At 31.8% G+C, this 18,191-nt stretch overlaps 2 protein-coding genes across 2 annotated transcripts; both read left to right on the top strand.

Moving 5' to 3' along the window:
- Nucleotides 1–13,997: 13,997 nt before the first annotated feature.
- M430DRAFT_109298 (hypothetical protein) lies at nucleotides 13,998–14,174 on the top strand (the record flags this gene model as incomplete). The annotated part of the gene is made up of 1 exon (XM_024861268.1): nucleotides 13,998–14,174. A coding segment is annotated over one exon (177 nt), but the record flags the coding sequence as incomplete, so codon positions are not given.
- A 2,040-nt stretch (nucleotides 14,175–16,214) lies between these two features.
- M430DRAFT_109471 (hypothetical protein) lies at nucleotides 16,215–16,376 on the top strand (the record flags this gene model as incomplete). Its single annotated transcript, XM_024861280.1, has 1 exon — nucleotides 16,215–16,376. A coding segment is annotated over one exon (162 nt), but the record flags the coding sequence as incomplete, so codon positions are not given.
- Between the last annotated feature and the right edge of the window lie 1,815 nt (nucleotides 16,377–18,191).

The following is an 18,191-nucleotide window of genomic DNA, read 5'->3' on the forward strand; positions in this document are numbered from 1 at the left end:
TATCTGTCTTATAACTAAGTTTAGTAACTTTTGTCTAAGTTTTACGACCTTTGTCTGTCTTATAACCGAGTTTTACGACCTCTGTCTGTCTTACAACTAAGTTTAATAACCTCTGTCCGAGTTTTATAACCTCTGTCTATCTTACGACCGAGTTTAATAACCTTTATCTAAGTTTTATAACCTCTGTCTCTAATTACAACCTCTTCTTATCCTTTTAAAGGAATAGCCGCCCTTTCTAGTATCTATTAGATAACTCTCTAGATAAGTATTAAACTCTGTTTTCTAGTTAAATAAGAAGGTTGTAATACTAGTATATATCTTATTTTTTAGTAGAATAAAAGAGGTGTTATAATAGCTCTTCCTTGTTTCTTTAACACAAGTTCACTAAAAGGGCCGTTCTACTTTAAGAGAGTTATTAAATTCGTATAGGTTTATTAAGAGAGCCTCTCTTCTCTTAAGCGCTATAAGGTAGTCTTACTTTTACTTAAGGCGCTACTCTACTCTTACTTAAGCGATCCTCTTATTTAACTTAGTCTTACTTAAAGAAAGGATTTCTATTAACATTTAGAGGGTCGTACTAGGTTTACTACTATCTACCTATAAAGAGGTATTCTAAAGAGTTACTTAAGAAAAGGCCTACGTCTTGTTAAGGTTTATTTGTCGTATCTACGTTATTACTTCTTACTCTAACAGTCTATAACCTTTTAGTAAAGAAGAGAGATTAGAATGTTAGGTATATTTCTATAGAGTAAAAGAGACAAGAGTTAATAGACAGTCGTAGTATATTTAAAGGTATATCGCTACTTTAACTATAGACTAATCTCTAAACCCCTTTTCTTTTCCCTCTCTACCCTTTATTCTTATGCTCCTTAATGCCTACTATTACCTCGGTCGTAGTACGTAGTTACCCTATACTTGATTTCTAAGCTTTTATAGTCTTACGTGTTAGCGTACCTAACACCTTAATAGTAGAAGTTATAGAACTAGCGGCTATAGTAAAGAGTAGACAGTAAGAAAAACGTGTCGGCACTATAGTAGTAGTACTAAAGGATTATATTAAAGAGTACTAGAAGTCTTTTATTTTCTTAGAAAAAGGCAGATTAGTTCTTAATATAACTTAGAAAAAAATAAAGGTATAGCTCCTTTATAGTATTATAGATAAGGGTACTTACTTCCTTAAAGTAGTATTAAAACTCTAAATGTTAACTTAAAACTAAAACAAGACCTTTAGGAATTTCCTTTAATAGTATAACTCTCTAGTTATTAAACTTAGCTATACTCTTCTAGAGATATTCTGTATCTACTTTCTTATCGATTGTTTAAAGCCTAAGTTAAGGGCCTATATAGTAAGTAATAAGGTCCTAGATACCTTTAAGGTAGTTAAGGTAGTAGCGTTAAGAAAGGAAACTCTTATTTAGACAGGATAACAAGAAGGCTCTTATAGAGCCTTTTTAATACTATACTATACTAGAGAAGGCTTCTCTTATAATCTAAAGACCTTATCTATACTAGTAAATACGTAGAGAGCATCTAGTAGCTAAACTTTAAATACGTAAAGAGACTCTCTTAGCGTTATAAAAACCCCTTTAGTAAGTAAGGTATAAGGTAACTACTACTAATACTAGTAGCCCGGTTATTAGGCAAATTCGTACCTACTATATAAATACTCTATATATAGTTAATCTAGGCATACTTATACTTAGTACCTTAACAAGGCTAGTACTTTAGGCACTAATACTATACTAGTAGCCTACTACGTTACGCCTAAATAATAAGAAAAGAGGCGACCCTTAATAAGTATTTAGGTAGAGATGTATATTAAGGGTAGCTAAGTAGCTATACCGGCCTTACTAGACTTAAGAGTAAAAGTTAACCTTATCTACCTACGACTATTAGGACAAGAGGCACTATAGTAACTTAACAATTATATTATAGTGTCCTTACTATTCTAAAAAACAACGACAAGCTTTAGATTATATAATCTATTTGTTAAGGCTTAAGATAACTACTTAATAGTAAGGCGACATTAAGGTAGATTTGTTGTTACTAACATTAAGGACTTAGATGTTATACTTAGATTTCTATAGCTAGAGGCTATAGACCTAATTGTTTTATAAAAGACCCGGACATTTATATACTTTACGTCGTCTTTAATAGTCCGGCTATATATAACAAAAAAAGAAATTAAGAAAGTAATAAAAGAAGCTTAATTCGTAATTATAGCGACAGTATAACTAATTATAGTCGACCCGGAATCCTTAAGTAAGAAAGAACTATAAAAGGAACTATAGAAAGATAGTAAGGCTATAGCGACCTTATCTAGTAAGTACTAATAATTTGTAGACGTCTTCTTTAAGAAAGGGGCTAGATTACTACCTATAATTAATAGCCCTACTTATATAATAGACCTTAAAGGAGACGTAGTACTACTATATAGCTAAATCTACTTACTTATAAAGGTCAAGCTAGGTGTCTTATACAAATATTTAGACGACGCCCTAGTAAAAGGATAGATCTATCTAAGTAAGAGCCTTACTAGTACTCTAATACTATTTGTTCTAAAGAAAAGAGAAAAGCTACGACTTTACGTTAACTACTAGGCGTTAAATAGTATAACTAAAAAGAACTAAGCCCTTATTCTATTAATTAAAAAGATCCTTAACCGGCTATCGTAAGCCTGTGTCTATACTAAGCTTAACTTACGTAAAGCGTACTATTAAGTTTATATTAAGGCCGGTAATAAGTAGAAAACGGCTTTCTAGTACTAATATAGCTACTTTAAATACTACGTTATGTCCTTTAGGCTAGTAAACGTACTAGCGACCTTCTAGTCCTTTATTAATAAAGTACTAAAGAATCTTGTTAATAATATTTGTATTATATATCTTAATAATATCCTTATTTACTCTATAAATAAAGAAGAGTATACGTAGTATGTTTACTATATCCTTAAACGTCTCTAATAACATAACCTCTACACTAACCTCTTAAAGTACGAGTTTAATATAAAGTAAGTAGGTTTCTTAAGATACGTTATCGACCTGTAAGGAGTTTGTATTAAACCTAAGCGTGTCTCTATAATCTAAGAATAGTCTATTCTTATAACTATAAAGGACATTTGTATCTTTCTAAGGTTTACTAGGTTCTATAAGTACTTTATTAAGAATTATTTAAAGATTACTATACTACTAACGAATCTCCTTTAAGGCGACGCCGCTAGTACTGTTACACTAAGTTCTAAAGCCCTAGAAGCCTTTTATAAGCTACGACTAGTCTTTGTAAAGGCCTCTTTCCTACGTTACTATAACCCTAAACTACTTACGCGTATAAAAACAGATATATCTACTTATACTATTAGTACTATCCTTTTATAGCTATAAGAAGGCCGCTAGTACCTTGTTACATTTATTTCTAAAAAGCTAAAAGGGCTAGAGCTATACTATAACACCCTTAATGCTAAGTTAATAGCTATTATTAAGGCTTTTAGGTTATAAAGGCCGTACTTAGTATATATACAAAGTTTAGTATCGGTTTTAATAGATTACCTAAACTACTATTACCTTTCTATAAAGCTAAAGTTGTTATAGTAGTAAGCTAGATAGCTAAAAGAACTTTCTGTCTTTAACTTTAAGATTAAATATAAGGAGAGTAGCTAAAACCTTACTAATAGGTTATTACGATAGCCTAACTTATAAGATCCTAATAAGTAATTAGAGACGTAACAAGCTCTCTTAGTAACTTTCCTTAACAAATTCCGGGTAAACGTAGTTACCTTAGAAGCTATTAGTCTCGTTATAAGGCTTGTTTAAAACTAGGCTCTTATTTCTTTTATTCTTTTAATTCCTTTTGTTCTTTTAATTTCTTTAATTCCTTTTAAAGGTCTAGCGACCTCCTTAACGTATACTGTCTTAGTAGAATCACTTTAGCGTAAGAGGCTAGACTTACGCTAGCTAGTAGACTAAGGCGATTGTAGGTCTTAGAGACCTTATGCTTTTATTGCTAGAGTATTAAGTCGTAAATTAAACACTCTTATACTAGTAGAGAACTCTACTTAGAGTTAGGCTAGTAAGAGTAATAGCTAGGTAATAGTAATGTTAACGTTACTACTATTACTATTAGAAGCCCTTTATAATACGTAGTAAAAGGACGCCTTTATTACTAATAAAGAGTAGAAGAAGTAGTAAGGTAGCTAAGGCACTACTAAGTCCTTATAGACATTTAAGGATAATACGCTACTATAGTATTATAGACGTATATATATACCTAATAATCCGGGCTTATATAAGGAGTTACTAAAGCTTTTCTATAACGTACCTACTATAAGGTACTAGAGAGTTAGTAAAACAAAGAAAAGGCTTTTCTAATCCTTTTTCTAGCTAAGTCTTAATAAAGACGTCTACTATTACGTTTCTACTTACGCTATCTATTAAAGAACAAAGGCAAGGACTTATCTACTATATAGTAAGTTAGCCCTACTCTCTATTCCTTCTAAACCTTAGTAAGAGATCTTACTAGACTTTATTACGTAGCTACCTTACTCTTATAACGTAGTAGGTAAACTATATAATTTAATACTTGTTATTATAGACTAATTTACAAAATTTTCCTTATATATTCTAATAACTAATCGTCTTACTAGTAATAGGCTAGCGTCTCTTCTAATATACTACATTATATAATAATTCGGAATTCTAGATAGTATTATCTTAGACTAAGGCTCTTTCTTTATAAGTAAATTTTAGAGTAGTTTTTACTAGTACTTAGTAACATTACGGCGACTTAGTACCGCTTATTACCTATAAACAGACAGGTAGACAGAACAGTAGAACTAAGCTATTAAGTATTACTTTCGAACTTACTACGGCTTTATATAAGACAACTAGGTAACTAAGCTAGATCTTACTAAATTTGTATATAACACCTTATAGTACTTTATAATAAACGTAATACTATTGTACGTACTATATAAGTACTAGCTATAAGGTCTTAAGGATATACCCCTAAACCGGTTAAAGCTAGTAGAGGCGCTAGTAGCTAATGTACGAGTAGAGTAGCTATAAAGTAGCTAAAGGTTAAAGTATCTTTAACAAGTAGGATTATACTTTAGATTTTTTTCTTTTTTCTTTTTCTAAGATATATAATAATAAAGTTAGTAGAGCTTTAAAGGGTGTTTACTAGTAGAAGAGTAGTTTAGTATTTTTTTAAGATACCTAGGTTTTTAAGTTTTTATATAATAAATATAGAAGTCGTACTTACGTTACTATAACTATACTAGTAATATTATACCTTTTTAACGATTATCTTAATGTGTTTGTTTGTATTTATGTAAAAGTAGGCTATTATTAAGGTTCTATCGTAGTTCTTACGAGTTTTCTAAATCGTTATACCCTTTTTATTTTATAAGATAGAGTCTGTTTCTTTATAAGCCTTTATAGTTAAGAATAGCTTTTACTTTAAATGTTTCTTTATCTAAGACTAGGATATCTATTAGGCTTATAAGGACTTTGCCTTCTTATACCTTATAAGGTTCTAGGCTTGTAATTAGAAAGGTAAGATATAGCCGTACTAATAAAGAAAGGCGTAGTCTATAAGTAAGTCTATAGTCTCTAATAACGTCTTTAATTTAGTAAGGGCTAATGTACTTATCTATAAGTTTCTTAGAAGGTTAACGTTACCTTAGGTGTTTTATTAATAAGAGTACCTAGTCTTCTTTTTTAAATAAAATCTTTTTCTAGTTCTAGTTATACTATTTCTTATACTGTTTTTAAGAGTACTAAAAAAATGTAATAATTTCTTTACGGCCGTCTATTATTTGTCCTTATTACTATCCTTTCTACTATTATTTTCTTTATTATTATCCTTTATAGTATCTACTACTACTTTATCCTTTACTTTCTTACTTCTTTTAGATCTTTATAATTTGTATACGTACTACCTTTAAGTTAGTAGTAACTTAGTATTAAGGTAAGAGATACTTATAACTTTCTTAAAATAAGACACGTACTTTTTAAAGATAGTAATATAGTCTTACTATACTTAGATCGCCTTCTCTATAAGCTAATTATAACAGTCTACCTTTATGTTTATAGTTATAGTAAACTTATTATAAAGCTCTAACTAATAAGTAATTTTTACTAAATAACCTAACTTTTACTTTACGTACTCTTTCTTATCTACTTTATTACTATAAAGCCTCTTCTCTACTAATATTATAGTCTAAGACTTTAAATGTTAAAGGCTCTTCTTTACTAAAGTTTAGGTAGCCTAAATTATAGCCTGTTTATATTAGCTTTAACTTTACTATAAATAATAGACTACCTTACCTTATCCTTTTTTGTAATTACTTTTTAAAGTTTGATTTCTCTAGCCTAAAGAGTTAAAACAACCTAGTAACGTTAATAAAGCTACGACGTAAGAGCGTTACCTTAAGAGGGGTTATACTTACAAAAATATACTTCTTCTTTAGATTTTTATAATAGACATACTTTACTAATATAGCTACTATACTATTAAGCCGTTACTCTTTACTAGAAAGGAATACTTATAGTCGTTATCCTTATACTTTAGTAAGGTACCTTATAGGTCTTATAAAGCTATTTAGTTTAAGTATTACTTATAAGCTACTAAACGCTTTGTTAGTACTATATTATTATTAATAGTTTAATAGAGGTGTGTTAGAAGTTCGTTAAAAGAGTCGTAAGGAAGAGAGAGTATAGCGGCATTATATTTATATAAGGTAAAAAGAAGAAAAAGAGGTAACAAACCGGTAAAAACGAGTCTTTATATACCCTTTAGTACTATAAGGGACAGACTAAGTAAAGAGGGACAAAAGAGGTGTTTTTCTATATTTACTTAAAAAATATAGTTATAGGTAATATAGTTTGATCCTTATAGCTACCTACTATTAGTATACTATTAACCTTCTAGTAAGAGGTAACAAAGGATTTCTAAAAGCGGCAAAAGGGTAAGGAATACTAGCGCGCCTAGGTAATACGGTTTGTATTACGTATTAGGGGTCTTACGACTATCTAGCGACTTACTAGTACTTTACTATAATATGTCTTTACTAAAAGTAAATACAAGAGGCGTACTAGGTAGAGATCTAAAAGTATAATATATAACAAAAATCTTACGGTTTAGCTACGTGCCTTTACTATACTATAAAGTCGCTACTATTCTCCTTTTCTTAATACTACTAGTTATATAGTTATATAGTTATATATTTACTCGCTAATTTATTCTTATACATTTATTCTTGTTTCTAGAAAGGCATTAGCCTACCTTAGCCTCCCTATAATCTAACGGCTACCTATAAGCTTCTAAGGACAGAAGCTAAAAAAGAGAGATACTATATTAGGTACACTAATACATAAGACTATAATAGCTTAGAAATTAAGTATAGGGTAACTACGTACTACGACTAAGGTAATAGTAGGCATTAAGGAGTATAAGAATAGAGGGTAGAGAGGGGAAAGAAAAGGGGTTTAGAGATTAGTCTATAGTTAAAGTAGTAATATACCTTTAAATATACTACGACTGTCTATCGACTCTTACTTCTTCTACTCTATAAAAATACACCTAACATAAGGTTATTAGCTCTTACTCTAGTTAAGTTTTAAGACCTTTTACGTCTACTCTACTTTTTATAACTTATTATTAAAGATTTAAGCTCTTACTTGTCTAAGTTTCTAGACCTCTTACGTCTACTTTTACGACTAGTCGTTAAGGATATAGGCTCTTACTCTAGTTAAGTTTATAGACATCTTAAGTCTATATAGATCTACTATCTCTTAAGGTTAATAGTATATAAATCTACTATCCTTTAAGGTCGACTTTATATAAGTTTAACGACTTTACTAGTTAAGGGTAAAGGTCTTACTTAGTCGTGTTTTAAAGACCTTCTTAAGTCTTAATAAGTTTAATAACGTCTTAGGTTAAAGAGGTACTATTCTTCTAAATGTTCTTATTCTCTATAGTAAGACTATCTTATAAACGCCCTCTCCTTACCTCTTACTACTACCTTTACTAACGCTACCTACTCTTTATAATACCGCTATTATATCTTCTCTTATATCTCTTTTAACGCCTACCTTACTTACTTTACTTACCTATTATATAGTAAGTAGTTAATATTTGTTACCTACTCTTTACCTTACTCTTTATATAGCTATATCTACTTTTACTACTTTATCTAGGTTAAGATCTCTCTCCTTACTAGGATAAAGTATTACTTATACCCTTATAAGAACTTCTCTTTATAGATATAGCGTGCCCTTTATATCTATATCCTATATTAATACTATAATAAATCCTTTTAGTACTCTACTTTTATACCTAACAAGATATCTACTAGCCTAAGTCCTAGTACTTGTCTTACCTTTTTTATAAGTAGCCTACTTAGGTAGCCTTACCCTTTTATTACCTTTTACTACTACTATTAGAGAAAGCCCTTTAGTATTAGCTCTTCTCTTACCTCTTATCTCTACTACTACTCTTTAAGTTATAGCGCCTTCTAAAAGCGTATAAACTACCTGTCCTTTTAGAGCTAGACAATAAACGCTTTACCTTACCCTTATAATACCTAGGCTAAGAGGTTTACTATAGCTAGCTATTAGAAGTACTCTTAAAACTATGTCTTAAGGTCCTTAAAGCGCTTAGACAGTTACTAGAGGCTATATAGGCGTACTATTAAGAGGTAGTATAGCTCTAGCTTTCCTGCCCTTATAATCTACTTAAAGAGGCTCTTAAACCCCTTAACTATTACTATAAAGGCCTTATTATTTACTATACTCTCTTTTTACTAGGCTACTACAAGTAGCGCCCTATACTTAACAATTAGCGCTACGTACTACTAGTATACTTGTACGTAGTATACTAGTCTTTACCTTACCTTAAAGACCTTAAGCTAGTATACTCGGCCGACTATACTACTAAACCGCTACTTTAAGTATACTAGAAAGTTAATACTTACTACTATTATTAAGAACTTAAGGTATATATATATTATAACTTAAGAGACAGTCTACTTATATACTATAAGCCCTCCTTCTCTTACTACTATTATTACGTATCTATACTTAGCTAGGTTTAGCTATAGCTAGTTCTCTCTTATCTATACCTTAACCCTTACTAGAAGCGCCTATACTTTATTAAGCCCTTACGTTACAAGTACCTTATTGTTTATATAAAAGAGGTACGTTAAGAGCCTTACTACCTTACTATTTACTTACTTAAGTAGGTCGTTAATATATAAGTTAAAGAGCTATAAAGAGAGTGACAAGCCCTAGAGTACTTTCTACCTTTACCTAAACTATATTAATACCTTCTTGTTTATAAGTACCTACTATACTTACCTTATAAACATTAGTCCTTATAAGAAAGAGCGTACTTCTAACAAGTACCTACGCGCCCTTAGCTTTTAGTTAAGCCGCGCCTAAAGGACTATATTAAACACTACCTAAAAGTTAAGAAAGACTACTATTATCTACTCTTAGGTCACGAGTACTATATATACTATAGCTATGTTTATATATATTAAGTACCTTAGCTAGAACCTAGCTTAGGCCTAGTAGAGGCACGCCTACCCTTTCCCTTAGTACGTGTATAAGAAAAGCCGCTTAAACACTTTCTAAAAGATATATACGATTAAGATAAGGTAAAGGTTTACTACGTCTTACTACTACTTATTATCTTTAGTTAAGAAGTATACCTTAGCCTAGTTCTACGCCTATAGCGTTTCTTCTTATTATATATATATATTATAAAGGTATAAGAGCTATATCTTAACTACTATCGCCTTTACGACTTATAAGAACTAGATATAGATCTTGTCTACCTTATAGCTCTTATTAGCCGCCTACTTTCTAATCTCTTTCTTAAGCTTAGCCTATAACTACTAATGCTCTTACCTTATTAGTACCTTTTATATAAAGCCCTTACCTTACTACTACTTATTAAAGATCTACGCGTTCTTAGCTAAGGCATCCTCTCTTTATACTACTACCTTAGCCGTTACTATAATTAGCTTGTTCTTATAAGAGTCGTATACTACCTCTTTATAAAGCCGCTTACTCTTAAGTCTTATCTAGACCTCTAGCTACCTTAGCTACCTTACTCTCTTACTTATCCTTTTACTTCTTACTTACCTAAGTACTTACGCTTATATCTCTTAGTACTACCTTACTAGCTTTATATTTATTATATCTACACTATCTCTTTCTTTAAAGATTAGCCTTTTACGCTCTTACCTTACCTTTATAATAATCTCTTTCTAGACCTAGAGCTCTACTAGTTACGTAACCTAAAAGTAGACAAGCGTTCTCTCTTCTTTCTCTTATACTACCTAGCCTTCTTCTTATACTAGTAGCCGTAGCGCGAGTACGTATATATAGTTAGTCTATACTTACACTACTACCTTTAGTAGTCTAAAGGTTACCTTAGCTACTAAGTAGCCTTAGATAAAAGTATAGTTAACTATTAGCTACCTTTTGTCTATTACTAGTACTACTTACTATAAGTTTGTCTTTTAACTAAACTCTTATTATACCTTAACCTAGTCTTATAGCCTAAGTACCCTTTACTACTACGCGTAGTCTAGAAAGCGCGTATTAATATCCTTAAAGAGTACGCTCACCCTTATGTACCTAGCTAGCTTAGTGTACATCTTACTTATTATTATACTCTTAGGTAGTAAGTATACCCTAACGTATACGACCTTACTTACTTACGCTATTATACTATATACTATTACCTTAACCTACTTAACCTATCCTTATACTACTTATATTACTATTAGGTATACCTTACCCTTTTTATATACTTACTCTCTTATACTTCTCTCCTTTCTTATACTTACCTTAACTACTTACTAGTTACGCCTATACTACACGTACTTAATAAACTACGTCTTTCTAATCTAGAGGTAGTTAAACTCTTACTTAAGTAGTGTATAGTACTTTGTTTATACTCTTAGCGTTAGCCTTTAAACGTTAACATAGCTTAGCTAGACCTCTTATAGCCTTACGCCTACTCTTTCTTTACGTAGATTACTTCTTAGAACTCTTTATATATACCTGTCTTTTATACTATATATTAGAGCGCTACCTACTCCTTCTTAGTCTCTTTTAGGTCGTACTTAAACATTCTAATCGCCTTTTACTACCTTATAAGCTAGGCTACTATCCTTTTGTCCTTACTACCTAACCTAGGCGCTAGGCTACTATTACCTAGGCTAAGTACTATAGTCTTAGTACCTTAGGTCTATAGTACTACTAACTCTTACTTAAATATAGTTTATAAGAGTTAAGTAGACACAAGCTTGTTGTCTGTCTTTTATAAGTCCTTAATTAGGCTACTAAGTGTCTCTTATACCTTCTAGAGGCCTTTAATCGCCCTTATAATCTGCCTTCTTACTAGTACTAGGTTGTCTATTATCTTTTACCTTAGCCTTAGCCGCCTTACCCTTTTGTCTACTACCTTACGCTTTTAGCCTTATAGCACTAGGCCTTAGTCCTTTAAGACAAGTATTATAGTATAGCTAGATATTATCTTAGCTAACACTAAGGTTACTATCTTATGCCTAGACGCTTCTTATAGTGTCTTAATCTAGCTAGCTAATATATTAGAGAACGTTAGTACTAAAGCTAAGGGCCTTACTACTACTACCCTAAGAGAGGATGTTAGCGCTAATATTAAGGACACCTTTAGCCGTTATAGCTATTCTTAGAGAGAAGGTAAAGATAGTATAGTAGACAATATTAGTACTAATGTTAATAGTACCTCTAGCTATTAAGGCTATTATAAAAGAAAGGGTAAGGATAGTACACGGCCCTTAATTAATAATGTTAGTACTAATATTAAGAGTACCTTTTACTATTAGGCCTATAAGATAAGAGACGTAGCCGCTATATAGCTTTTAGTTAATAATATTAGTACTAAAGTTAAGAGAACCTTTTTGTTAAGTACACTAACACGTGAAATTACAATAGCTTAGAAATCAAGTACAGGGTAACTACGTGCTACGACCGAGGTAATAGTAGGCATTAAGGAGTATAAGAATAGAGGACAAGAAGGGGAAAGAAAGAGGGTTTAGAGATTAGTCTATAGTTAAAGTAGTAATATACCTTTAAATATACTACGACTATCTATTAACTCTTACCTCTTCTACTCTATAAAAATATACCTAATATTCTAATCTCTTCCTTTTACTAAAAGGTTATAGACCGTTAGAGTAAGAAGTAATAACGTAGACACGATAAATAAACCTTAACAAGATATAGGCCTCTTCTTAAGTAACTCTTTAGAATACCTCTTTATAAGTAGATAGTAGTAAACCTAGTATAACTCCCTAAATGTTAACAGAAATCCTTTCTCTAAGTAAGACTAAGTTAAACGAGAGGATCGCCTAAGTAAGGGTAGAGTAGCGCCTTAAGTAAAAACGAGACTACCTTATAGCGCTTAAGAGAGAAGAGGCTCTCTCGATAAACCTATACGAATTCGATAACCCTCCTAAAGTAGAACGGCCCTTCTAGCGAACTTATGTTAAAAAAACAAGGAAGAGCTATTATAATACTCCTTTTATTCTACTAAAAAACAAGACATATACTAGTATTACGACCTTCTTATTTAACTAGAAAACAGAGTTCGACACTTATCTAAAGAGTTATCTAACAGATACTAAACGTGTCGGCGCTATAGTAGTAGTACTAAAGGATTACATTAAAGAGCGCTAGAAGTCTTTTATTTTCTTAGAAAAAGGCAGATTAGTTCTTAATGTAACTTAAGGAGAAATAAAGGTATAGCTCTTCTATAGTATCATAGATAAGGGTACCTACTCTCTTAAAGTAGTATTAAAACTCTAAATGTTAACTTAAAACTAAAACAAGACCTTTAGGAATTTCCTTTAATAGTATAACTCTTTAGTTATTAAACTCGGCTATGCCTTCCTAGAGATATTCTGTATCTACCTTCTTATCGATTATTTAAAGCCTAAGTTAAGGGCCTATATAGTAAGTAGCGAGGTCTTAAATACCTTTAAGGTAGTTAAGGTAGTAGCGTTAAGAGAGGAAACTCTTATTTAGACAAGGTAACAAGAAGGCTCTTACAGAGCCCCTTTAATACTATACTATACTAGGAGAGGCTCCTCTTATAATCTAAAGACCCTATCTACACTAGTAAACACGTAAGGGACATCTAGTAGCCAAACTTTAAACATATAAAAAGACTCTCTTAGTGTCGCGAAAACCCCTTTAGTAAGTAAGGTATAAGGTAACTACTACTAATACTAGTAGCCCGGTTATTAGGTAAATTCGTACCTACTATACAAATGCTCTATATATAGTTAATCTAGGCATACTTACGCTTAGTACCCTAACAGGGCCGGTACTTTAGACGCTAATACTACGCTAGTAGCCTGCTACGTTACGCCTAAACAATAAGAAGAAGAGCGACCCTTAATAAGCATTTAGGTAGAGATACGTATTAAGGGTAGCTAGGTAGCTATACTAGCCCTACTAGACTTAAGAGTAAAAGTCAACCTTATCTACCTACGACTTTTAAGATAAGAAGTACTATAGTAACTTAATAATCACATTATAGTGTCCTTACTATTCTAGAAAACAACGACAAGCTTTAGATTATACGATCTGTTTGTTAAGGCCTAAGATAACTACTTAATAGTAAGGCGACATTAAGGCAGATTTGTTATTACTAACATTAGGGACTTAGATATTATACTTAGATTTCTATAGCTAGAGGCTATAGACCTAATCGTTTTATAAAAGACCCGGACGTTTATATACCTTATGTTATCTTTAATAGTCTAGCTATATATAATAAAGAAAGAAATTAGAAAGGTAATAAAAGAAGCCTAGTTTGTAATTATAGCGACAGTATAACTAATTATAGTCGACCTAGAATCCTTAGGTAAGGAGGAACTATAAGAAGAACTACAAGAAGATAGTAAGGCTGTAGTAAGCCTACTTAGTAAGTACTAATAATTTACAGACGTCTTCTCTAAGGAAGGGGCTAGATCGCTACCTATAATTAATAGCCCTACTTATGTAATAGACCTTAAAGGAGACGTAGTACTACTATATAGCCGAATCTACCTACTTACAAAGGTCGAGCTAAGTGTCTTATACGAATATTTAGATAACACCCTAGTAAAAGAATAGATCTGTCTAAGTAAGAGCCTTACTAGTACTCTAATACTATTTGTTCTAAAGAAAAGAGAGAAGCTACGACTCTACGTCGACTACTAGGCGTTAAATAGTGTAACTAGAAAGAACTAAGCCCCTATTCTATTAATTAGAGAGATCCTTAATCGCCTATCGTAAGCCCGCGTCTATACTAAGCTTAACCTACGTAAAGCGTACTATTAAGTTTGTATTAAGGCTAGTAATAAGTAGAAAACGGCTTTCTAGTACTAATACAGCTACTTTAAATACTACGTTATGCCCTTTAGGCTAGTAAACATACTAGCGACCTTTTAGTCCTTTATTAATAAAGTACTAAGGAATCTTGTTAATAATATTTGTATCGTATATCTTAATAATATCCTTATCTACTCTACAAATAAAGAAGAGTATACGTAGTATGTTTACCGCGTCCTTAAACGTCTCTAATAACATAACCTCTATACTAACCTCTTAAAGTACGAGTTTAATGTAAAGTAAGTAGGTTTCTTAGGATACGTTATTAACTTGTAGAGAGTTCGTATTAAACCTAAGCGTGTCTCTATAATCTAAGAATAGCCTATTCTTATAACTATAAAGGACATTCGTGTCTTCTTAGGGTTTACTAGGTTCTATAGGCGCTTTATTAAGAATTATTTAAAGATTACTATACTACTAACAAATCTCTTTTAAGGCGACGCTACTAGTACTATTACACTAAGTTCCGAAGCCCTAAAAGCCTTCTACAAGCTACGACTAGTCTTTATAAAGGCTCTTTTCTTACGTTACTACGACCCTAAACTACTTACGCGCGTAGAAACAGATATATCTACCTATACTATTAGTACTATCCTTTTATAACTATAAGAAGGCTACTAGTACCTTGTTACGTTTATTTCCAGAAAGTTAAAGGGGCTAGAGCTACGCTATAATACCCCTAACACTAAGTTAATAGCTATTATTAAGGCTTTTAGGTTATAGAGGCCGTACTTAGTATATATACAAAGTTTAGTATTAGTTTTAATAGATTACCTAAACTACTGTTACCTCTTTATAAAGCCAAAGTTATTATAGTAGTAAGCTAGATAGCTAGAAGAACTTTCTGTCTTTAACTTTAAGATTAAATATAGAGAGAGTAGCTAAAACCCTACTAATAGGTTGTTATAGCGGCCTGACTTATAAGATCCTAATAAGTAATTAGAGGCGTAACAAGCTCTCTTAGTAACTTTCCTTAACAAATTCTAGGTAAACGTAGTTACCTTAAAAGCTGTCGGTCTCGCTATAAGGCTTGTTTAAAACTAAGCTTTTATTCCTTTTATTCTTCTAATTCTTTCTGTTCCTTTAATTCCTTTAATTCCTTTTAAAGGTCTAGCGACCTCCTTAACGCATACTGTCTTAGTAGAATCGCTCTAGCGTAAGAGGCTAGACTTACGCTAGCTAGTAGACTAAGGCGATCGTAGGTCTTAGAGACCTTACGCTTTTATTACTAGAGTATTAAGTCGCGAATTAAACACTCTTATACTAGTAGAGAACTCTACTTAGAGTCGGGCTAGTAAGAGTAATAGCTAGGTAACGACAACGTTAACGTTACTACTATTACTATTAGAAGCCCTTTATAACGCGTAGTAGAGAGACGCCTTTATTACTAATAAAGAGTAGAAGAAGTAGCGTAGTAGCTAAGGCACTACTAGGTCCTTATAGACGTTTAAGGATAATACGCTACTATAGTATTATAGACGTATATATATACCTAATAATCCGGGCTTACGTAAGGAGTTACTAAAGCTTTTCTATAACGTACTTACTATAAGGCACTAGAGAGTTAGTAAAACAAAGAAAAGGCTTTTCTAATCCTTCTTTTAGCCGAGTCTTAATAAAGACGTCTACTATTACGTTTCTACTTACGCTATCTGTTAAAGAACAAAGGCAAGGACTTATCTACTATACAGCGAGTTAGCCCTGTTCCTTATTCTTTCTAAACCTTAGCAAGAGATCTTACTTAATTTTATTACGTAGCTACCTTACTCTTATAACGTAGTAGGCAAACTATACAATTTAATACTTGTTATTATAGACCGATTTATAAAATTTTCCTTATATATTCTAATAACTAATCGTCTTACTAGCGACAGACTAGCGTCTCTCTTAATATACTACGTTATACGACAATTTAGAATTCTAGACAGTATTGTCTTAGACTAAGGCTCTCTCTTTATAAGTAAATTCTAGAGTAGTTTCTACTAGTACCTAGTAATATCGTAGCGACTTAGTACTGCCTATTACTTACAAACAGACAGGCAGACAGAACAGTAAAACTAAGCTATTAAGTATTACCTTTAAACTTACTATAGCTTTATATAAGACGACTAGGTAACTAAGCTAGATCTTACTAAATTTGTATATAATACCTTATAGTACTCTATAATAAACGTAACACTATCGTACATACTATACAGGTACTAGCCGTAAGGTCTTAAGGACATACCCTTAAACTAGTTAAAGCTAGTAGAGGCGCTAGTAGCTAATATACAAGTAGAGTAGCTATAAAGTAGCCGTAAAGAAATTGTTATATTTCTTTAGTATTCCTAAAAACAGTATAAGAAATAGTATAACTAGAACTAGAAAAAGATTTTATTTAAAAAGAGAGACTAGGTACTCTTATTAACAAAATACCTAAGGTAACGTTAACCCTCTAGGAAATTCGTAGATAAGTATATTAGCCCTTACTAAATTAAAGACGTTATTAGGGACTATAGACTTACCTATAGACTACGCCTCCCTTTATTAGTATAGCTATATCCTACCTTTCTAATTATAAGCCTAAAACCCTATAAGGCGTAAGAAGGCAAAGTCTCTATAAGCCTAATAGACATCTTAGTCTTAGACAAAGAAACATTTAAAGTAGAAGCTATTCTTAACTATAAAGGCCTATAAAGAAACAGATTCTATCTTATAAAATAAAAAGGGTATAACGATTTAAAAAACTCGTAAGAACTACGACAGAACCTTAACGATAGCCTACTTCTATAAGAATATAAACAAACATATTAAGATAATCGTTAGAAAGGCATAATGTTACTAGTGTAGTCGTAGTAATAAAAGTACGACTTCTATATTTATTATATAAAAACTTAGAAACCTAGGTATCTTAGAAAAAAACACTAAACTACCTTTCTACTAGTAAACACCCTTTAAAGCTCTACTAACTTTATTATTATATATCTTAGAAAAAGAAAAAAGAAAAAAAAAACCTAAAAGTACAATCCTACCTGTTAAGGACGCTTCGACCCTTAGTCGTCTATTATTTATCCTTATTACTGTCCTTTCTACTATTATTTTCGTTACTAGTATTATCCTTTACAGTATCCTTTACTTCCTTACTTCCTTTAGATCTCTATAAATCGTACGCGTACTACCTTTAAGTTAGCGGCGACTTAGTATTAAGGTAAGGGATACTTATAACTTTCTTAAAATAAGACACGTACTTTTTAAAGACAGTAAGATAGTTCTAGTTTACTTATATCGCCTCTTCTATAAGCTAATTATAATAATCTGCCTTTATGTTTATAGTCGTAACAAACTTATTATAAAGCTCTAACTAACAGGTAATTTTTGCTAGATAACCTAACTTCTACTCTATACGCTCCTCTCTATCTACTTTGTCGCTACAAAGCCTCTTCTCTACTAACATTCTAGTCTAAGACTTTAAATATTAAAGGCTCTTCTTTACTAAAGTTTAGGTAGCCTAAATTACAGCCTGTTTGTATTAGCTTTAACTTTACTATAAACAACAGACTACCTTACCTTGTCTTTTTTTGTAATTACCTTTTAAAGTTTAATTCCTCTAGCTTAGAGAGTTAAAACAACCTAGTAACGTTAATAAAGCTACGACGTAAGAGCGTTACCCTAAAAGGGGTTAGGGTTAGGGTTAGGGTTAGGGTTAGGGTTAGGGTTAGGGTTAGGGTTAGGGTTAGGGTTAGGGTTAGGGTTAGGGTTAGGGTTAGGGTTAGGGTTAGG

This window comes from Amorphotheca resinae (genome assembly GCF_003019875.1).
Source record: "Amorphotheca resinae ATCC 22711 unplaced genomic scaffold M430scaffold_12, whole genome shotgun sequence".
Taxonomy (NCBI): Eukaryota; Fungi; Ascomycota; class Leotiomycetes; order Helotiales; family Amorphothecaceae; genus Amorphotheca; species Amorphotheca resinae.